This window comes from Nerophis lumbriciformis, linkage group LG29, assembly GCF_033978685.3.
Source record: "Nerophis lumbriciformis linkage group LG29, RoL_Nlum_v2.1, whole genome shotgun sequence".
In the NCBI taxonomy this organism is placed as follows: Eukaryota; Metazoa; Chordata; class Actinopteri; order Syngnathiformes; family Syngnathidae; genus Nerophis; species Nerophis lumbriciformis.
In genome coordinates, this window is record NC_084576.2 from 35420001 (window position 1) to 35444912 (window position 24912).

At 42.2% G+C, this 24912-nt stretch overlaps 1 protein-coding gene across 6 annotated transcripts in view; it reads right to left on the reverse strand.

Annotated features, from left to right (window-relative positions):
* The window catches only part of cd2ap (CD2-associated protein), a 105232-nt gene that overhangs the window by 15958 nt on the left and 64362 nt on the right, over positions 1 to 24912 (reverse strand). For 3 of the 6 annotated variants that reach the window (XM_072911937.1, XM_072911936.1, XM_061924416.2), the window contains exons 11-14: positions 24211 to 24247; positions 19982 to 20041; positions 5859 to 6000; positions 2643 to 2743 (exon numbers count right to left, since the gene is read on the reverse strand). In XM_072911937.1, the coding sequence (XP_072768038.1) occupies positions 2643 to 2743; positions 5859 to 6000; positions 19982 to 20041; positions 24211 to 24247 (340 nt within the window). Of the gene's footprint in view, positions 1 to 2642; positions 2744 to 5858; positions 6001 to 13865; positions 15398 to 19981; positions 20042 to 24210; positions 24248 to 24912 lie in introns of those variants that run through there. The other 3 variants (XM_061924415.1, XM_061924419.1, XM_072911938.1) reach the window with 2 other exon arrangements.

A 24912-nucleotide genomic window follows, 5' to 3' on the forward strand; every position in this document is an offset into this window, starting at 1 on the left:
TAGAACTAACATCTTTGACTTACTAAAGCGTCCCATGTAGCAGTGTTTTCATCCATGCCATCGTGTATTAGCTAACATGCTAACACATTTACGAGTGTCTGTGTCAGTATTATTAGCTTACAACAACATTCTTTTTATATTGTTTCACTTTCGCAAATTCCTCAGTAAATTCACCAAAACGTCACTGTGGAGTTTTTGAGTCTGTTTAGCTGATTGGAGAGCTAGCTTGCGCAGCTAGTGGGTCCATGACCATGACTTCTGTTTTGTTTGATCAGCCGTTTTACGGCCCATTGTTTCCAAGCGGTGTCTGTATGTAAATAAACCTTTACATAAATAAGTCAGTTCACAACGTACAGTACATATCTGTGACTTATAGTCCGCTGCAGCTAATATATGGACGTATCATTTACATCCATCCATCCAGTCAATGCTTCTTCTAAAATGTAATGGGTGTGGCTTATATCGCTGTGCCAAAATACGGTGACTTGGGATGTCCTGTGGGACAGATTGTGGACCCTGCAGGGTCTGATCACTTTGGTGTAAGCTATACATCTTGTGTAATAAAACATATGTGACTACCAATGACTACCAATATACATCTTGTGTAATAAAACATATATGACTACCAATGACTACCAATATACATCTTGTGTAATAAAACATATGTGACTACCAATGACTACCAATATACATCTTGTGTAATAAAACATATGTGACTACCAATGACTACCAATATACATCTTGTGTAATAAAACATATATGACGACCAATGACTACCAATATACATCTTGTGTAATAAAACATATGTGACTACCAATGACTACCAATATACATCTTGTGTAATAAAACATATGTGACTACCAATATACATCTTGTGTAATAAAACATATATGACGACCAATGACTACCAATATACATCTTGTGTAATAAAACATATGTGACTACCAATGACTACCAATATACATCTTGTGTAATAAAACATATGTGACTACCAATGACTACCAATATACATCTTGTGTAATAAAACATATGTGACTACCAATGACTACCAATATACATCTTGTGTAATAAAACATATATGACTACCAATGACTACCAATATACATCTTGTGTAATAAAACATATGTGACTACCAATGACTACCAATATACATCTTGTGTAATAAAACATGTGACTACCAATGACTACCAATATACATCTTGTGTAATAAAACATATGTGACTACCAATGACTACCAATATACATCTTGTGTAATAAAACATATATGACTACCAATGACTACCAATATACATCTTGTGTAATAAAACATATGTGACTACCAATGACTACCAATATACATCTTGTGTAATAAAACATATGTGACTACCAATGACTACCAATATACATCTTGTGTAATAAAACATATATGACTACCAATATACATCTTGTGTAATAAAACATATGTGACTACCAATGACTACCAATATACATCTTGTGTAATAAAACATATATGACTACCAATGACTACCAATATACATCTTGTGTAATAAAACATATGTGACTACCAATGACTACCAATATACATCTTGTGTAATAAAACATATGTGACTACCAATGACTACCAATATACATCTTGTGTAATAAAACATATGTGACGACCAATGACTACCAATATACATCTTGTGTAATAAAACATATGTGACTACCAATGACTACCAATATACATCTTGTGTAATAAAACATATATGACTACCAATGACTACCAATATACATCTTGTGTAATAAAACATATGTGACTACCAATGACTACCAATATACATCTTGTGTAATAAAACATATATGACTACCAATGACTACCAATATACATCTTGTGTAATAAAACATATGTGACTACCAATGACTACCAATATACATCTTGTGTAATAAAACATATGTGACTACCAATGACTACCAATATACATCTTGTGTAATAAAACATATGTGACGACCAATGACTACCAATATACATCTTGTGTAATAAAACATATGTGACTACCAATGACTACCAATATACATCTTGTGTAATAAAACATATGTGACTACCAATGACTACCAATATACATCTTGTGTAATAAAACATATGTGACTACCAATGACTACCAATATACATCTTGTGTAATAAAACATATGTGACTACCAATGACTACCAATATACATCTTGTGTAATAAAACATATGTGACTACCAATGACTACCAATATACATCTTGTGTAATAAAACATATGTGACTACCAATGACTACCAATATACATCTTGTGTAATAAAACATATGTGACTACCAATGACTACCAATATACATCTTGTGTAATAAAACATATGTGACGACCAATGTGTGTCAAACATGAAAGGTTGAGGAATGTTTGAATACTTAAAGGCAGCTCAGTGAAAAGGCCAGTAAGTTTTTATAATGACTGCTATTGTCCAGGCTGTAGTGTGATTGGTTGTCATGGCGATGTGTCACAATGCACAAGACTAAATATTGTCAGAGCTGTTGAGTGCTAATATAAATGCTAATTTCATGGGAATGTCATTTGGCAAATCAACCTGTGATGATTACTTTGATGGCAGGCTACACCTTTTATTTCACTTGAGGAACAGTTCTACTAATAATAAGCTGACACGTACTTGAGTCTTTGTCCCCCGTGTCCCCCGACGGCTTTGGCTTGGGAGGAAGTGACAGCTCCAAGTCAGACTTAGGACGAGACGAAGGCATCTCACCGTTGTGTCTGCAAGGAAGAAACATTTACACAACCTTGCAAAAAAGGCCTCAAATCATCACTCAGTCGACGCCCTTGGACTCACCTCTACATAAGCACTTGGACTCACTTCTACATAAGCACTTGGACTCACTTCTACATAAGCACTTGGACTCACTTCTACATAAGTGCTTGGACTCACTTCTACATAAGCACTTGGACTCACTTCTACATAAGTGCTTGGACTCACTTCTACATAAGTGCTTGGACTCACTTCTACATAAGTGCTTGGACTCACTTCTACATAAGTGCTTGGACTCACTTCTACATAAGTGCTTGGACTCACTTCTACATAAGTGCTTGGACTCACTTCTACATAAGTGCTTGGACTCACTTCTACATAAGTGCTTGGACTCACTTCTACATAAGTGCTTGGACTCACTTCTACATAAGTGCTTGGACTCACTTCTACATAAGTGCTTGGACTCACTTCTACATAAGTGCTTGGACTCACTTCTACATAAGTGCTTGGACTCACTTCTACATAAGCGCTTGGACTCACTTCTACATAAGTGCTTGGACTCACTTCTACATAAGTGCTTGGACTCACTTCTACATAAGTGCTTGGACTCACTTCTACATAAGTGCTTGGACTCACTTCTACATAAGTGCTTGGACTCACTTCTACATAAGTGCTTGGACTCACTTCTACATAAGTGCTTGGACTCACTTCTACATAAGTGCTTGGACTCACTTCTACATAAGTGCTTGGACTCACTTCTACATAAGTGCTTGGACTCACTTCTACATAAGCGCTTGGACTCACTTCTACATAAGTGCTTGGACTCACTTCTACATAAGTGCTTGGACTCACTTCTACATAAGTGCTTGGACTCACTTCTACATAAGTGCTTGGACTCACTTCTACATAAGTGCTTGGACTCACTTCTACATAAGTGCTTGGACTCACTTCTACATAAGCGCTTGGACTCACTTCTACATAAGTGCTTGGACTCACTTCTACATAAGTGCTTGGACTCACTTCTACATAAGTGCTTGGACTCACTTCTACATAAGTGCTTGGACTCACTTCTACATAAACACTTGGACTCACTTCTACATAAGTGCTTGGACTCACTTCTACATAAGTGCTTGGACTCACTTCTACATAAACACTTGGACTCACTTCTACATAAGTGCTTGGACTCACTTCTACATAAACACTTGGACTCACTTCTACATAAGTGCTTGGACTCACTTCTACATAAGTGCTTGGACTCACTTCTACATAAGTGCTTGGACTCACTTCTACATAAGTGCTTGGACTCACTTCTACATAAGTGCTTGGACTCACTTCTACATAAGTGCTTGGACTCACTTCTACATAAGTGCTTGGACTCACTTCTACATAAGTGCTTGGACTCACTTCTACATAAGTGCTTGGACTCACTTCTACATAAGTGCTTGGACTCACTTCTACATAAGTGCTTGGACTCACTTCTACATAAGTGCTTGGACTCACTTCTACATAAGTGCTTGGACTCACTTCTACATAAGTGCTTGGACTCACTTCTACATAAGCGCTTGGACTCACTTCTACATAAGCGCTTGGACTCACTTCTACATAAGCGCTTGGACTCACTTCTACATAAGCGCTTGGACTCACTTCTACATAAGCGCTTGGACTCACTTCTACATAAGTGCTTGGACTCACTTCTACATAAGCGCTTGGCGTTAGAACTAAAACTTGTGGTTACTTGCACATTTACTTGTCCAGGGACATAAGGAGAGTGGGCGATGACACAATATTGTTCCTCAAAAAAAGAGAAAGGGTACACATTTTGTCAGGTTATTATTACCATTGTGTTATTTTGAAAGAGAACAGGAAGTGGCCATGTGCACATGCTGATGATGTGTCACTAGCTGGTGTGTACTCCTACTTTATATATATACATCTTCCTGACTTGTGATGCTTTATATTTAGATCTTCCTGACTTGTGATTGTTTATATATATATATATCTTCATGACTTGTGATTGTTTATATATAAATCTTCCTGACTTGTGAATGGCAAAACACGAAGTGTCTCCTGAAGAAGCAACTGGAGGGGTCTTTGATCATCTCCTGTGCCCAAGACCCAACGTCCGGGTTGATGATTTTAGCTTGTCCTGAAGATTTTGGAGCTAATCCTCCTTTTTCATTGTCCCATGGACTCTCTGTAAAGCAGCAGTTGTGTTGTTCTGTCGTTTGATTGATTGATCGGCCAAGTCCCACAACTCTATGACTTTTTTAATGCCTCTCAACATCACATTTAATGCTTTTTAAAGCCTTCCTTTTAATGTGTTATAATGGCCCGTGAAAACCCTGTTATATTCAAATATATTAGGTTCTGGATCATCATGTATCACAAAGTAGTGGTTGTTGAATCTCATGAAGTTGGTTGACATGCTTAGTAAAGTTGAAGGAAATATCATTTAATGATGTGAAATCAATGTGCCGCCATAATGCTTCAACATGCTATTATGAATGTCCCTGTTACTACTTATACTTACACATGTATACAACATGCTTCAACATGCTATTATGAATGTCCCTGTTACTACTTATACTTACACATGTATACAACATGCTTCAACATGCTATTATGAATGTTCTTGTTACTACTTATACTTACACATGTATACAACATGCTTCAACATGCTATTATGAATGTTCCTGTTACTACCTAACATACATACTTACACATGTATACAACATGCTTCAACATGGTATTATGAATGTTCTTGTTACTACCTAACATACATACTTACACATGTATACAACATGCTGATAATGCTTCAACATGCTATTATGAATGTCTCTGTTACTACCTAACATACATACTTACACATGTATACAACATGCTGATGAAGGCATGTTAATAGGTGGAATAGATCAAGTTGTTACCAGCTGTATATTACACAATAGAAAGCTTCAAGAAGAACAAACATGTGTTCTTGTCTCAAACAGGGATTTTGAATGCTGCTCAAAATTCAAGCAGGCACTTTAGTAATGAAACACATTTGACGGAGCAGGACTTGGCGGACATGAACAGGTTCCACTGGAGGTGCTATGCTAGGATCCTGACAGAAAAGAAAAGGCTCACTTGAGATTTGGCGATGGAGTGAGAGCTTTGTCTGGTCTCCTTGGGACTCCCTGCCTGCCTTTGCCTGGTGGAGGCACCGGCTTCTTGGGCGGGGTTGGGGCCAAAGGCTTGGATGGTTTGGGATCTGGCAGAGGCTTGTCAACTGCAACATTACATGGGGGACAAATTAGACACTTTTGTCAACTGCAACATTACATGATGGACAAATTAGACACTTTTGTCAACTGCAACATTACATGGTGGACAAATTAGACACTTTTGTCAACTGCAACATTACATGGTGGACACATTAGACACTTTTGTCAACTGCAACATTACATGATGGACAAATTAGACACTTTTGTCAACTGCAACATTACATGGTGGACAAATTAGACACTTTTGTCAACTGCAACATTACATGGTGGACAAATTAGACACTTTTGTCAACTGCAACATTACATGGTGGACACATTAGACACTTTTGTCAACTGCAACATTACATGATGGACAAATTAGACACTTTTGTCAACTGCAACATTACATGGTGGACAAATTAGACACTTTTGTCAACTGCAACATTACATGGTGGACAAATTAGACACTTTTGTCAACTGCAACATTACATGGTGGACACATTAGACACTTTTGTCAACTGCAACATTACATGATGGACAAATTAGACACTTTTGTCAACTGCAACATTACATGGTGGACAAATTAGACACTTTTGTCAACTGCAACATTACATGGTGGACAAATTAGACACTTGTCAACTGCAACATTACATGGTGGACAAATTAGACACTTTTGTCAACTGCAACATTACATGGTGGACAAATTAGACACTTTTGTCAACTGCAACATTACATGGTGGACAAATTAGACACTTTTGTCAACTGCAACATTACATGGTGGACAAATTAGACACTTTTGTCAACTGCAACATTACATGGTGGACAAATTAGACACTTTTGTCAACTGCAACATTACATGGTGGACAAATTAGACACTTTTGTCAACTGCAACATTACATGGTGGAGAAATTAGACACTTTTGTCAACTGCAACATTACATGGTGGACAAATTAGACACTTTTGTCAACTGCAACATTACATGGTGGAGAAATTAGACACTTTTGTCAACTGCAACATTACATGGTGGAGAAATTAGACACTTTTGTCAACTGCAACATTACATGGTGGACAAATTAGATAGAGCCAGGTCATAAAATACAGTACAAGTATGTACTATATATACACGTTTCTTGGTACAGGTATGTTCTATATATACACGTCTCTTAGTACATGTATGCTCTATATATACTTGACTCTTAGTACAGGTATGCTCTATATATACACGTCTCTTAGTACAAGTATGTTCCATATATACATGTCTCTTAGTTCAGGTATGTTCTATATATACATGTCTCTTAGTACAGGTATGTTCTATACATACACGTCTCTTAGTACAGGTATGTTCTATATATACACGTCTCTTAGTACAGGTATGCTCTATATATACTCGTCTCTTAGTACAGCTATGCTCTATATATACACGTCTCTTAGTACAGGAATGTTCTATGTATACATGTCTCTTAGTACAGGTATGTTCTATATATACACGTCTCTTAGTACAAGTATGTTCCATGTATACACATCTCTTAGTACAGGTATGTTCTATATATACACATCTCTTAGTACAGGTATGCTATATATATATATATATATATATATATATATATATATATATATATATATGTATATATATATATATATATTTAACCCTGACCAAGTCTCATATCCCACACAACTCACAAGAACACCCCACCCCCCATACGCCCACATTGTCTGTCTACCACTCTCAACAACAAGGGCATCTCGAGTGAGTACTCTCCACATTTGGCACAAGGGACTGTTCAACATCTCGTCCTGTGTTTTATGATTCTGATTGTCTGGACACGTCCAGTGACGGCTGTGAAAGGACAGCTGACAACATGGGAAAGTCCATGTGACAGCTTGGAGAGATAGCTGACAGGAGGGAACAGACCCCACTGGGGCTGTCATGGGCGAGCTCCCCATGATGGCGGCCCCCAACGCTGATTCAGCTAATTGGAGACACCCGCAAAATGCTACGAAAAGGAAACAAAGGAAAACACCCCTAGAGCCTGCGAGAGCGGGGGCGCAAGATGGCTCATTGGCTGACAACACGGTTACTGACCTAGGAACATAAATCACTACGAACAAGGAGAGCACAGCACACGAGACAGCAACAACAGCAGTGGTACACAAGCTTCAGGTGTGCATCTGTGGTTGGAACAAAGTAACATCAACGATGGGCTTGAAGAGCCATCAAGGGAGAAAAAGGTGCCTGAGAGAGCAGAGACAAGGGCCTCGCATTGATCAATACTTTTTACGAAGTAATCAGTCAAGTCAGTCGAGTGAAGCACAGCGACGGGACACAAACCAAAGTTTGCAGAGCATCAGCACCCCTGTAACAGAAGAAGGTAATACAAGCACAGACATGCTGGTGGAGGAGCCCACACAACCACAAAGACCTCCAATGGAGAGAAAGATCAAAGGGCACAAACCTGGCGTAAAGTAGCCCAAATCTGTTGACAAGAAAGAATGGGAGACAATCAACAGGGACCTAACAGAAATCTTGGAGCAACAAACAGGCACAGCAGAGGGAAAGATCGAAAGGATGGGCGACATAATTTACAACTACGGAGAACGTTTTGGAGTGAGCAAAGGGAGAAGTGGAAAGAATCTACCACCGCCAGCTAAATCCAGGAGGCAGCGTATCAGAGAGAGGAGGCAGATAAGAAAGCTATGGAAAAAAGCCGCTGACGCTGAGAGGGAAGGTCTCATGCTACTCCAAGCAGACATCAAGAGCCGGCTGGCAACCTTGCAAAGAGCGGAAAACTTGAGGAAGCTTCGCAAGAAGAAAGAACACACAAGAACTCGCTTCTATAAAGACCCCTTCAAGTTTGTCACAGACCTCTTCACAAAGGAAAAAAGCGGAACTTTGAAAACATCAAAGCAGGAACTGGAGCAACACCTGGAAAAGATTCACCACGACTCAAAAAGGCAGGAGCATATGGTCATCCCACCAATTCAACCACCTGTATTCAACCTGGACACTAGCCCTCCGAAATGGAAAGAGGTAGAGAACACAGTCCGACAAGCAAGAGCAGCATCGGCTCCGGGACCTAACGGAGTCCCATATAAGCTCTACAAGAACGCACCGGAACTCATGAGGGTAGTGTGGCAGAAGCAAGGAATACCCAAGGCTTGGCGAAGGGCTGGTGGTGTGCTCATTCCTAAAGAAAAAGATGCATCGGACATCAGCCAGTTCAGACCAATCTGTCTTCTCAATGTTGAGGGGAAAATCTTTTTCAGCGTAGTGTCTCAGAGGCTGTCCACCTACCTGGTAAAGAACAAATATATTGATACATCTGTACAGAAAGCTGGAATTCCAGGATTTACTGGCTGCCTAGAACATACAAGCATGATCTGGCATCAGATCCAAGCACCCAAGAAGGATAAGAGAGATCTTCATGTAACCTTCCGCGACCTGGCCAATGCATTTGGCTCAGTTCCCCATGAACTTCTCTGGGAAACTTTTAGCTTCTTCTTTGTACCAGAGCCCATCACCACACTGGTCAAGAACTACTTCCAAGACCTGCAGCTGTGCTTCACAACAGCCAACTTCACTACAACATGGCAGCGCTTGGAAGTAGGCATCATGGCAGGCTGCACAGTCTCACCCTTGATTTTCACAATGGCCATGGAAGTCATCATGAGGGCCTCAAGGTGGGTGGTGGGTGGAGAACGAACCGGGGCTGGGCTCCGTCTTCCACCTATCAGGGCATACATGGACGACATGACAACACTAACCACTACTGCAGCATGCACCAAGCGTCTACTTGGAAAGCTGCAGGAGAGCATCGAGTGGGCCCAAATGAAATTCAAGCCTAGCAAATCTCAAAGCATCTCCATAATCAAGGGGGTGCTGAGAGACACAAGGTTCTACATCGGCAAACACCCAATTCCAACGGTGTCTGAGCAGCCTGTCAAAAGCCTGGGCAGATGGTACAACGCAAGCCTCAAGGACAAACAACATGTAGAACAACTAAGGCAAGAGATCGCAAAGAGCCTGGATAACATCGACAAGAAACTGAAGCTTTGGTGCCTACAATTTGGACTCCTCCCCCGGACAATGTGACCACTCACTGTATATGAAGTCCCAGTAACCACTGTGGAGAACATGGAGCGAACCATCACTTCATATGCAAAAAAGTGGCTTGGCATTCCACAATGTCTAAGTAACATCGGCCTCTACGGCAAAGGGATCCTGGAGCTACCTCTCACTAGTCTAACTGAGGAATACAAGTGTTCTAAAGTTTAGACTCCAGATGACACTGAAGGACTCCAGAGACAAGACCATCAGCACTGTTGCACCGCCCCTAGTAACTGGGCGGAGGTGGACACCATCCGATGCGGTGCAGCAAGCTACAGCAGCCCTGAGGCACAAAGACATCGTGGGAAAGGTCCAACAGGGAAGAGGAGGCTTCGGCCTGACTGCAAGAGAACCATCCTGGAAAAATGCTACAACATCAGAGCGGAGGACGCTGGTGGTGGAGGAGGTGCGTCGCCAGGAGGAGGTCTTGAGGAGTGTGAAGGCTGTCTCTCTCGCCAAACAGGGGCAATGGATGCAGTGGGAAGGTGTGGAGAGGAGAAAGATAAGCTAGAAGGAGCTATGGCAGATGGAAGCAAGTAAAATCAGCTTCATCATCAGAGCAACGTATGATGCGCTCCCATCACCAAAGAATCTCCATCAGTGGTATGGCGAGGATCCAATCTGTGCTCTCTGCCCAACACCAGCAACCCTCAGACACATCATGACAGGATGTAAGACGAGCCTCACGCAGGGGAGATACACCTGGCGGAACAACCAGGTCCTCAAGAGCTTGGCATCAGCCCTGGAGAGCATGCGTGCTGCCGTCAACTCCTTGCCACAGTATCTAATCCCTTGAAGACAACAATGTTTGTCTGAAAGGGTGGGAAAACACCCAAACAGCTTTCCACCAAACCAGAAGCGGGACATCTATACATGGCCCGCGACTGGAAGATGCTGGCAGACATCGGCAAACAGCTAGTTTTTCCACCTGAGATTGCCTCTACCAACCTCAGGCCAGACTTGGTGCTCTGGTCCCCTTCAGTGAAGACTGCTTACGTCATAGAGCTCACAGTCCCATGGGAGAACTCTGTGGAGGAGGCCTATGAACAGAAGAAGCTGCACTACTCAGAGCTAGCAGAAGAAGCGAGGCAGCGTGGCTGGAACACCAAAGTCTATCACGTTGAAGTGGGATGCAGAGGATTTGTGGCGTCGTCTACCATCAGACTGCTGAGGGAACTCGGCAGCCACGGTCAGGCTCTGCGGAGGACCATCAGAGCAGTCTCAGAGTCAGCTGAAAGAAGCAGCCAGTGGATTTGGCTCAAGCGGAAGGACCCCGGTTGGGCCCCGAAAACAACAGTGTAACAGGGTGGATTTCGGGAACAGTTGAACACGGGACACAAGCTGAGGACTGATCATCCTTCGGCGGGCCACCTTTGTGGAAGGGTGAATAGTGTTTGAAGGCCGAAACACCCAATGATGCAAGGGCACACTACTGAAGATGTGTCGCTTGTCCAATTGTCCTGGAATTTAACCCTGACCAAGTCTCATATCCCACACAACTCACAAGAACACCCCACCCCCCACACCCCCACGTTGTCTGTCTACCACTCTCAACAACAAGGGCATCTCGACTGAGTACTCTCCACATTTGGCACAAGGGACTGTTCAACATCTCGTACTGTGTTTTATGATTCTGATTCTACAAACCCCGTTTCCATATGAGTTGAGAAATTGTATTAGATGTAAATATAAATGGAATACAATAATTTGCAAATCCTTTTCAACCCATATTCAATTGAATGCACTACGAAGACAACATATTTGATCAAACTCATAAACTTTTTTTTTTTTTTTGCAAATAATGATAACTTAGAATTTCATGGCTGCAACACGTGCCAAAGTAGTTGGGAAAGGGCATGTTCACCACTGTGTTACATGACCTTTTCTTTTAACAACACTCAATAAAGGATTGGGAACTGAGGAAACTAATTGTTGAAGCTTTAAAAATTGAATTTTTTTCCCATTCTTGTTTTATGTAGAGCTTCAGTCGTTCAACAGTCCGGGGTCTCCGCTGTCGTATTTTACGTTTCATAATGCGCCACACATTTTCGATGGGAGACAGGTCTGGACTGCAGGCGAGCCAGGAAAGTACCCGCACTTGTTTTACGAAGCCACGCTGTTGTAACACGTGCTGAATGTGGCTTGGCATTGTCTTGCTGAAATAAGCAGGGGCGTCCATGAAAAAGACGGCGCTTAGATGGCAGCGTATGTTGTTCCAAAACCTGCATGTTCCTTTCAGCATTAATGGTGCCTTCACAGATGTGTAAGTTACCCATGCCTTGGGCACTAATACACCCCCATACCATCACACATGCTGCCTTTTGAACTTTGCGTCAATAACAGTCTGGATGGTTCGTTTCCCCTTTGGTCCGGATGACACGATGTCGAATATTTCCAAAAACAATTTGAAATGTGGACTCGTCAGACCACAGAACACTTTTCCACTTTGCATGAGTCCATCTTAGATGATCTCGGGCCCAGAGAAGCCGGCGGTGCTTCTGGGTGTTGTCGATAAATGGCTTTCGCTTTGCATAGTAGAGCTTTAACTTGCACTTACAGATGTAGCGACAAACTGTATTTAGTGACAGTGGTTTTCTGAAGTGTTCCTGAGCCCATGTGGTGATATCCTTTAGAGATTGATGTGGGTTTTTGATACAATGCCGTCTGAGGGATGGAAGGTCACGGTCATTCAATGTTGGTTTCCGGCCATGCCACTTACGTGGAGTGATTTCTCCACATTCTCTCAACCTTTTGATGATATTATGGAGCGTAGATGTTGAAATCCCTACATTTCTTGCAATTGCACTTTGAGAAACGTTGTTCTTAAACTGTTTGACTATTTGCTCACGCAGTTGTGGACAAAGGGGTGTACCTCGCCCCATCCTTTCTTGTGAACGACTGAGCATTTTTTGGGAAGCTGTTTTTATACCCAATCATGGCACCCACCTGTTCCCAATTAGCCTGCACACCTGTGGGATGTTCCAAATAAGTGTTTGATGAGCATTCCTCAACTTTATCAGTATTTATTGCCACCTTTCCCAACTTCATTGTCACGTGTTGCTGGCATCAAATTCTAAAGTTAATGATTATTTGCAAAAAAAAATTTTTTTATGTTGTCTTTGTAGCATATTCAACTGAATATGGGTTGAAAATGATTTGCAAATCATTGTATTCCGTTTATATTTACATCTAACACAATTTCCCAACTCATATGGAAACGGGGTTTGTAGATACAAATAATTGAGGTAATATTTTTTTAAATTCAAGTTCATATTTTGGAATTTGAATTAATCACAGGTGATTACTTGCTGGCATAATTAAAATGTGCTTAAGAAAAGACCCCAACATGCAATGTTATTGTTAGAATGTCATCCAGGAAGGTTTTTAAGCATGTCATTCATTTGCACAGAACAGTTTTATCTGAAGTTCTCCCAGGCTGGATTTTGGAGTAAAATGTCTCCTTACTCATGTTTATATTGTGGTAATGTACCAGTCAGAGTCTCCTTACTCATGTTTATATTGTGGTATTCATTGATCTGATCTCTGACTGAATGGTGGTTAAGGTTAAAGAGCATGTCCGCTTAAAATAAATTGATTATATTGTGGCAAATGCAAGAAACACAGCGTTGTTTCTCTCAGGTCTTTATTGCAAGACTGCCAACATGAGAATACACAATGAAACACAATATGCACTTTTTTAGTGTGCCAAAGAAGACATATAAACCACACCCATTCTGCTGAGTGTGAGCATGGTCCTAGTGCCCGCCACCCCCCCCCCCCCCCCGAACACCCAGACAGCAAGTTATGGGGAAAACGAAAACATTTCAGGGGGCCTCACTCGCCTGCCGTAACGGCTACAATGTCCAATGAGGAGCGGGTGTACCCTGTGGGGCAGAAGAGATATCAGGGCCCGGTGAAGGCGAAGGAACCGTCTGACTAAGGCACCATGTGCAAGGGTGAGGCCCACGGGCTATTAGAATGCCTAAACGCTCCATTGTAGCAAACTCCTCTTTAGCAATGGTCGATTTAGACGCGTCAAGACGGCGCGTGTGCGCAAAAACTGGCGGGCCCACTGTGGGAATGAAATGTTCAACACCGTGTTTAGTGTCTGCGGTGGAAAAAGCGGGAGTGATTAATGACGGAAAATCCGTCAGCAAACGCTGAAAAACGTCACCAGATACCAAATAATTAGCGTGTGTTAACGGTCCAAGTCCCCCGCCTTACATGTAAAAGTTGGAAAAGATACAGCGTCAATCAATCGGCAGTTAGCAACATCAACAAGCAGTCCATTAGCACACAGAAAATCCGCGCCACTAATGGGAACCGTGATGGCAGCGATGACAAAGTCCCACTGGAATGTACGTCCATGGAAGCACACAGTCACCGACCTGGAGCCCAAAGTGTCGATTGACGAGCCGTTGGCGGCATTCAGCAGCGGCCCGCAGCCACCTGTCGTCTTGTCCGCGTCCGTGGCAGGTAACAGGCTGACTTGCGAACCGGAGTCCACCAGGAAACGTCTCCTTGACGACGAGTCAGCGATGAAGAGCAGCTCGCTTGCTTGGTCGGCGCTCACAGCCGCTACTGAACGCCGGCGTTTGAGTTTCCCGAGGCCGTGAAGGAGCATGGAGGAATACACCGTCGAGCTTTGGCGCCAAAACGTTGATGGAAGAAGCACTGGCTCGCTTCGCGCCTTTTCCGGGTAGCGACTCCCGCCAGTACTGCTGGGTCCGCGTTCTCCATTGTCTGCATGAGGGGCGCTTCTAGGCTCTGCACGGCAAACCGTCTGGAAGCCAGAAGCACCCGGTCAGCTTCTTCAGCCAAGCCCCAGTAATCGCCGGAGGCCAGAGAAGCGGAGTTAGCTAGCACCGCACGGGCCGCAGGTGGTAGCTGCCTCAAGAAAAGATGCGGGAAAATGAAGCCGCCATCCTCGGAGCCCAGCAGCGACAGCATACAGTCCATTAAATCCACGGCGGTGCTATCGCCCAAACCCGGCAGGGAAAGAAGTCTATCTGCCCTCTCAGCGTCAGTGAGAGTAAATCTCCGAAGCAGAAGATTCTTGAGGGCTGCGTACTTGCCGCTCTGTGGAGGCCTTTGCAACAGCTGCATAGCGCGGCGAGTGGTCGCCTGGTCGAGGGCTGTTACGACCAAGTAATACCGGGAGTCGTCGCCGGTGATTCCTCGCAGGTGGAAAAGTGCCTCGATGTGCTGGAACCATGATGCCGGGTCACTCTGCCAGAACTCCGGAAGCTTTGTCCCCGCGGGGAATGCAGGTTGTTGGAGTTGGGGCGACATGGCCCATGAAGACACAACTTCCTCTTCTGCGTGAAACATTGTCGGGGTCACCAATGTGGCAAATGCAAGAAACACAACGTTGTTTCTCTCAGGTCTTTATTGCAAGACTGCCAACATGAGAATACACAATGAAACACAATATGCACTTTTATAGTGTGCCCAAGAAGACATATAAACCACACCCATTCTGCTGAGTGTGAGCATGGTCCTAGTGCCCGTCACAATATACCAACCGCTTATTCCCATTTATTATTTTGGAATATGAGTACTTTCTTTTTTCTTCTAACTTGTAAATAATGTTGCTTCTAGTGTCATACTGTAGGATACTGTGGGCCAACAAGGTCTTCTAGTCATCCTGTGTAGGATGCTGTGAGCCAACAAGGTCTTGTAGTCATCCTGTGTAGGATGTTGTGGGCCAACAAGGTCTTGTAGTCATCCTGTGTAGGATGCTGTGGGCCAACAAGGTCTTGTAGTCATCCTGTGTAGGATGCTGTGGGCCAACAATGTCTTGTAGTCTCATCATGTGTAGGATGTTGTGGGCCAACAAGGTGTAGTGTAAACCTGTGTAGGATGCTGTGGGCCAACAAGGTCTTGTAGTCATCCTGTGTAGGATGCTGTGAGCCAACAAGGTCTTGTAGTCATCCTGTGTAGGATGCTTTGAGCCAACAAGGTCTAGTATAAACCTGTGTAGGATGCTGTGAGCCAACAAGGTCTTGTAGTCATCCTGTGTAGGATGCTGTGAGCCAACAGGGTCTAGTGTCATCCTGTGTAGGATGTTGTGAGCCAACAAGGTCTAGTGTCATCCTGTGTAGGATGCTGTGAGCCAACAAGGTCTTGTAGTCATCCTGTGTAGGATGCTGTGGGCCAACAAGGTCTTGTAGTCATCGTGTAGGATGCTGTGAGTCAACAAGGTCTTGTAGTCATCCTGTGTAGGATGTTGTGGGCCAACAAGGTCTTGTAGTCATCCTGTGTAGGAAGTTGTGAGCCAACAAGGTCTTCTAGTCATCCTGTGTAGGATGCTGTGGGCCAACAAGGTCTTGTAGTCATCCTGTGTAGGATGCTGTGGGCCAACAAGGTCTTGTAGTCATCCTGTGTAGGATGCTGTGAGCCAACAAGGTCTTCTAGTCATCATGTGTAGGATGTTGTGGGCCAACAAGGTCTTGTAGTCATCCTGTGTAGGATGTTGTGGGCCAACAAGGTCTTGTAGTCATCCTGTGTAGGATGCTGTGGGCCAACAAGGTCTTGTAGTCATCATGTGTAGGATGCTGTGGGCCAACAAGGTCTAGTGTCATCCTGTGTAGGATGGTGTGGGCCAACAATGTCTTGTAGTCTCATCCTGTGTAGGATGTTGTGGGCCAACAAGGTCTAGTGTCATCCTGTGTAGGATGCTGTGAGCCAACAAGGTCTAGTGTAAACCTGTGTAGGATGTTGTGAGCCAACAGGGTATTGTGGTCATTCTGTGTAGGATGCTGTGGGCCAACAAGGTCTAGTGTCATCCTGTGTAGGATGGTGTGGGACAACAATGTCTTGTAGTCTCATCCTGTGTAGGATGTTGTGGGCCAACAAGGTCTAGTGTCATCCTGTGTAGGATGCTGTGGGCCAACAATGTCTTGTAGTCATCCTGTGTAGGATGCTGTGAGCCAACAAGGTCTAGTGTAAACCTGTGTAGGATGTTGTGAGCCAACAGGGTATTGTGGTCATTCTGTGTAGGATGCTGTGGGCCAACAAGGTCTTGTAGTCATCCTGTGTAGGATGCTGTGGGCCAACAAGGTCTTGTAGTCATCCTGTGTAGGATGTTGTGGGCCAACAAGGTCTTGTAGTCATCCTGTGTAGGATGTTGTGGGCCAACAAGGTCTTGTAGTCATCCTGTGTAGGATGTTGTGAGCCAACAAGGTCTTGTAGTCATCATGTGTAGGATGCTGTGGGCCAACAAGGTCTTGTAGTCATCATGTGTAGGATGTTGTGGGCCAACAAGGTCTAGTGTAAACCTGTGTAGGATACTGTGGGCCAACCAGGTCTAGTGTCATCCTGTGTAGGATGTTGTGGGCCAACAAGCTGGACTTTAGAGTCTTCTGGTATTTGTCATGTGCAGCAAGCTTGGATTTTGAAATTCTGGAAGGTCTGCAGTAATACAAACTCCGTTTCCATATGAGTTGGGAAATTGTGTTAGATGTAAATATAAACGGAATACAATGATTTGCAAATCCTTTTCAAGCCATATTCAGTTGAATATGCTACAAAGACAACATATTTGATGTTCAAACTAATTAACATTTTTTGTTTGCAAATAATCATTAACTTTAGAATTTGATGGCAGCAACACGTGACAAAGAAGTTGGGAAAGGTGGCAATAAATACTGATAAAGTTGAGGAATGCTCATCAAACACTTATTTGGAACATCCCACAGGTGTGCAGGCTAATTGGGAACAGGTGGGTGCCATGATTGGGTATAAAAGTATATTCCATGAAATGCTCAGTCATTCACAAGAAAGGATGTGGCGAGGTACACCCCTTTGTCCACAACTGCGTGAGCAAATAGTCAAACAGTTTAAGAACAACGTTTCTCAAAGTGCAATTGCAAGAAATGTAGGGATTTCAACATCTACGCTCCATAATATCATCAAAAGGTTGAGAGAATGTGGAGAAATCACTCCACGTAAGCGGCATGGCCGGAAACCAACATTGAATGACCGTGACCTTCCATCCCTCAGACGGCACTGTATCAAAAAGCGACATCAATCTCTAAAGGATATCACCACATGGGCTCAGGAACACTTCAGAAAACCACTGTCACTAAATACAGTTGGTCGCTACATCTGTAAGTGCAAGTTAAAGCTCTACTATGCAAAGCCAAAGCCATTTATCAACAACACCCAGAAACTTCTCTGGGCCCGAGATCATCTAAGATGGACTCATACAAAGTGGAAAAGTGTTCTGTGGTCTGATGAGTCCACATTTCAAATTGTTTTTGGAAATATTCAACATCGTATCATCCGGACCAAAGGGGAAGCGAACCATCCAGACTGTTATCGACGCAAAGTTGAAAAGCCAGCATGTGTGATGGTATGGGGGTGTATTAGTGCCCAAGGCATGGGTAACTTACACATCTGTGAAGGCACCATTAATGCTGAAAGGCACATGAAGGTTTTGGAACAACATACGCTGCCATCTAAGCGCCGTCTTTTTCATGGACGCCCCTGCTTATTTCAGCAAGACAATGCCAAGCCACATTCAGCACGTGTTACAACAGCGTGGCTTCGTAAAAAAAGAGTGCGGGTACTTTCCTGGCCCGCCTGCAGTCCAGACCTGTCTCCCATGGAAAATGTGTGGCGCATTATGAAGCGTAAAATACGACAGCGGAGACCCCGGACTGTTGAACGACTGAAGCTCTACATAAAACAAGAATGGGAAAGAATTCCACTTTCAAAGCTTCAACAATTAGTTTCCTCAGTTCCCAATTGTTTATTGAGTGTTGTTAAAAGGAAAGGTGATGTAACACAGTGGTGAACATGCCCTTTCCCAACTACTTTGGCACGTGTTGCAGCCATGAAATTCTAAGTTATTATTATTTGCAAAAAAATAAATAAAGTTTATGAGTTTGAACATCAAATATGTTGTCTTTGTAGCATATTCAACTGAATATGGCTTGAAAATGATTTGCAAATCATTGTATTCCGTTTATATTTACCGTATTTTTCGGAGTATAAATCGCTCCGGAATATAAGTTGCACCGGGAAAAAACATATATAAGTCGCACTGGAGTAAAAGTCGCAATTTTTTGGGGAAATGTATTTGATAAAAGCCAACAGCAAGAATAGACATTTGAAAGGCAATTTAAAATAAATAAACAGGCTGAATAAGTGTACGTTATATGAGGCATAAATAACCAACTGGTATGTTAACGTAACATATTATGGTAAGAGTCATTCAAATAACTAGAACATATAGAACATGCTATACAATCTGTCACTAAATCCCATGAAATCTTATACGTCTAGTCTCTTATGTCAATGGCATCAATAATATTATTTGATATTTTATGCTAATGTGTTAATAATTTCACACATAAGTCGCTCCTGAGTATAAGTCGCACCCCCGGCCAAACTATGAAAAAAACTGCCACTTATACTCCGAAAAATACGGTACATCTAACACAATTTCCCAACTCATATGGAAACGGGGTTTGTACATCAAGGGTATATTTTATATTCAGTTGGTAAGTGAAGCTCATTTGATATAGTTTCCATTTCTTCTGTGATTTTTGATGGCATGTTTGCTTTTCTAAGTGCTCAGAAGTATTTCCCTGATGAAATATGCTATTTGATGTTTCTGAACACTTGCTCTCACACATTTTCATTTCAGATTAGCGTTTCTCATTTCTCGAGCAAATTGGGAATACCTTGCATGGTTTGTTTACTTTGATTTAATCGTCTATGCATACATTTGTTTTAGTACCAGACCTAATCATTTTTCATCCTAATGATGTCCGCAAGCAGTGCAACATTCTATAATTGGTGCCACAGTCCACACATATCTTGATGTATCGCTGCCCATGTTAATAACTTCCTAAAGTGCTGCATATGGGAGGAAGTAAGAGAGAAATGTCTACCTTTGTCCTCTGGCCTGATATGTGGCTTTTTGTCGGCGCTGGGAACTTCTGGTTTGAGAGCTGCAAAGGAATCATGAGCAGAGGTTGTTCTGACAGCAAAATAAAGACAAGCACATTGGCAGAGATGAAAGACCAACAATTCCCAGCACTAACAAGACAGCTTGTGTTGTGCTCACAATCACCAAGTAGAACATGAAGAAATATTGAAAATGAGGAAGCAAACAGGAAGGTGCACTCACACTAAAATACTCATTATGCACCATGCTCAGGGAAGGTACACTCACACTAAAATAAATACTCATTATGCACCATGCTCAGGGAAGGTACACTTACACTAAAATACTCATTATGCACCATGCTCAGGGAAGGTACACTCACACTAAAATACTCATTATGCACCATGCTCAGGGAAGGTACACTTACACTAAAATACTCATTATGCACCATGCTCAGGGAAGGTACACTCACACTAAAATACTCATTATGCACCATGCTCAGGGAAGGTACACTTACACTAAAATACTCATTATGCACCATGCTCAGGGAAGGTACACTTACACTAAAATACTCATTATGCACCATGCTCAGGGAAGGTACACTTACACTAAAATACTCATTATGCACCATGCTCAGGGAAGGTACACTCACACTAAAATACTCATTATGCACCATGCTCAGGGAAGGTACACTTACACTAAAATACTCATTATGCACCATGCTCAGGGAAGGTACACTTACACTAAAATACTCATTATGCACCATGCTCAGGGAAGGTGCACTCACACTAAAATACTCATTATGCACCATGCTCAGGGAAAGTGCACTCACACTAAAATACTCATTATGCACCATGCTCAGGGAAGGTACACTTACACTAAAATACTCATTATGCACCATGCTCAGGGAAGGTACACTCACACTAAAATACTCATTATGCACCATGCTCAGGGAAGGTACACTTACACTAAAATACTCATTATGCACCATGCTCAGGGAAGGTACACTTACACTAAAATACTCATTATGCACCATGCTCAGGGAAGGTACACTTACACTAAAATACTCATTATGCACCATGCTCAGGGAAGGTGCACTCACACTAAAATACTCATTATGCACCATGCTCAGGGAAGGTGCACTCACACTAAAATACTCATTATGCACCATGCTCAGGGAAGGTACACTTACACTAAAATACTCATTATGCACCATGCTCAGGGAAGGTGCACTCACACTAAAATACTCATTATGCACCATGCTCAGGGAAGGTACACTCACACTAAAATACTCATTATGCACCATGCTCAGGGAAGGTGCACTCACACTAAAATACTCATTATGCACCATGCTCAGGGAAGGTACACTCACACTAAAATACTCATTATGCACCATGCTCAGGGAAGGTACACTTACACTAAAATACTCATTATGCACCATGCTCAGGGAAGGTGCACTCACACTAAAATACTCATTATGCACCATGCTCAGGGAAGGTACACTTCCTTGACCCCAGCTGCCTTCAAAGGCATGGACTTGGGCTCAGGACACAATGTAGATACTGTTCAATGGCCCCACCCTGGTTTTTGTACAGGTGTTCTTCACTTTCGTCTACCATCCATCCATTTCCCTCTCACATTCACACACAATGGCCAATTTAGGGTTTCCAATCAGCCTATCCACAAGTGCATGTCTTTGGAGCTTGGAGGAAGTTGGAGTAACCGGACAGAACTTACGCAGTTGTTTAATGCAAAACTACAGAAGCCGCTGTTAGTTAAGAGTATAAATAATCATATATGTCAACAGAAAAATTAAAATATGCACAAATGGAGGAAAGCTATGTCAACAAACTACCGTAAGATCCAAAATCCTTGATCATCATTACCCGTTGGCCTTATGTCTGGATCCCAAAGGTCAGATTTGGTTTTGTTGACCATGTCTATGTGGTACAGCCAGTTTCAACTGTGACATTGGATCAGATTTGGTTTTGTTGACCATGTCTATGTGGTACAGCCCGTTTCCACTGTGACATTGGATCAGATTTGGTTTTGTTGACCATGTCTATGTGGTACAGCCAGTTTCCACTGTGACATAGGACTGCAGTGAGTGCCACCCAGTGGAGCAGCACCACTCTGACACAACTACTTGGCACAAAGCACACTTAAGAGAACTTCATGTCTTGTCTCCTGGTCCAAGATGTATATCGTGAAACCACTGCAATGTTAAAACATCTATGGATTTGTTTTGGAACTAATAATGGCACGTTCAATCCTTTATTGGTAAGTGCTTGCATTTTAAGGACGTCCCATTGAGTATGTGTGGTGGTCCAGCAGCGCACAAGTGGCGTACACTCCAGTGTGTTTTGTTGTATTGTATCTTCTATCTATACATATTAGTGAACAATATGTAGTGTTTATGACTATTGTTTTGTTTTTCATTACGTTTTACTTCTGTTACTGTATGTAAAAACCTGCACTGCAACTGTCATTTCCCCATTGTGGGACAAAAGTCTATCTACAAGGGAACTAAGTCTAAGTTCACACTAGTTTGCAGCGATCACTTGGTTAAAGATTTGTTTGAGATGTTTTTAAAATACTTTACTTGTTTAGTATTTCCCATTGAAGTATTATCTTGATATTAATTGTATTTTAATTTTGAACAGAAACTAGAAAGTCAGAGTCAATGATACTTTGTCAGGAAAAGTATTTCTATGTCTCCCTTCTTATTTTGTACATAAACGTGTGGGAGCACAACAGGATACAAATCAAATATAGCAATGATTGATTAATTGTTAAATAGATATGCAGTCACTGGTGTGGAGCTGTCTGGTGCTACTGTTTACGTGGACGCGAGACACAAAGTTGAATCATGAAATGCAACCTTACCCGAGCAAAAAACATCCATGATTTCGAGTCTTAAATCCAATGTCCTTCCCCCAGACACACACTAACAAGTTGTAGACCTCCATGTCTTTCCATCTGTCTTCTTGTGTAGAATGACAAGATGGTTCAATATGTCTGGGAACTCCACCGACAGATAATCCTTGACATCACTCCACAAATCTTTTTTTAATAACGTATAGGGATCTATTCCATTGCATTGTTGGAATTGTTGCTGCTATCTGCTTTTTGCAGAAAGAGCCGGGCCCTTTGCGTGCTTAGCCATCTTGGCTTGGTTGACCACCACATCCGGGAAGAAGTCACGTGTCAGAATACAAGCAACTAAGAGTTCATTATATTTTCTAACTAACTAAAAGGTAAGTTGTGTTAAATAATCAAATGTTTACACTTAAAAATGTTGCTGATTATCCTCCACAATCTGTGTGAAACAAGAACACACGTCAACCATTTGTAGAAAATTGTAGGTCATTGGTATTCATCTATTCCGCCTCAGAAGCACTGGAAACAACATGAATAAGAAGGCAACAACACTCCATTTACATGCCGTAATACAACATTTTTATTGTAAGGAACTACTTTTGTTGTGACATAGTGCCTTGCTCACACTGCTCCTTTGACCACAAACTACTAGCTGCTAAAAACTTTGGTGAATAAAAATACAAATGAGCTTGAGCTGCTTCTGTATTGCCTTGTTGAGACAGGAAAAGTTCATGCATATCACCTGTATAGTACAACCTTTGTTTGGACTTTTAGATGCCCTTTTTACACCAGAGGATTTTCTAGTCTGTCCCCCTTCTAAGATACCAGGGGGGCACAGATCAATTCTGGAAAGGTACCAGTCTAGGTTCAGTGCTAGCTGACCCAAGTTTTGCTGCAGAGGGGGACCACTCTGACTGAGCCCACAAGAAGATCCCCCTAAGACTGCCTGTTGGCTTCCCGGTGGACATGATCTATCAATAGAACAATTCAATGATGATTATATCCACTCCACATCCATGGCAGCCCATCACTCATGGGTGTAGATAGTGACCCTCCACCCTTTCTCAAGGTTTCTTATTGTTCCCTAATTGGTGTATTTTTAGTTTTTCCTTGCCCGGATGTTGTTAGTTTGTGAAGCATTTTAAAAGACTTGTGATTAAGTACCTTGTTAATCATTTTGCAGAAAGTAGAATGCAGAGAAAAGGGAATGTAAGGTGGTTTTGTCTCATGTAGAGATTGTGAATGATGGGCAAAAAAGCTCCAATGTGCAGTTCCCCTTTAAGAGCGACCGGTGTCTTTGTCCCTTCTCTAACACAACGGTACGTCTTAGGTCCAGAATACAAACATCCTTACCTATGCTTTTTGAAGGTGGAGGTGGCTTCTTCGGTTTCTGAAAGGAAACAAGAAGTGAAGAGTAGGTGTTTGTCATGATATTCTCATTTTGTGGAAAAGGTCTGTATATCTATCAGTAAACTCCATATGGAACGACAACATGGATGACGGGGAGAAGACACAGTTGAATAAAAGTGGCCTGAAGAGGGTGTGTACAACATCATCTATGACCACTACATGTTAGTGTGTGAAATGTACATAATATGAACCTTTTTAATACTGTTTATCCACACATGAAAATTGAACATTTCAAAAAAGTTACGAATGTGAAGTATTTGTTTCAATAAAACAACTCGACACACATATTTGGGTTTAACTTCACCTTACGTACAAATATTTGGATACATATTGTATATGAGTTTTGATCCATATTGCTCAGCCCTACACAGTTTAGGGATGTTTTCTGTGTTTGATTGGGGGTTACAATAGGCCGCATGATGGCATTGGGCTTTGTACCGAGGATGTCTTTGTGGCTTGTGCAGCCCTTTGAGACACTTGTGATTTAGGGCTATATAAATAAAGATTGATTGATTGATTGATTGATTGTCTTTATATGTATGTTGTCTTTAACTTCTTTCTGTGCTCCATCATTTTTTCATTTAGTAGCACCGATGCTTGTAGTGAAAAAGCTTAGCGTACAGCCCTGAGATTGGTTGCATCGTG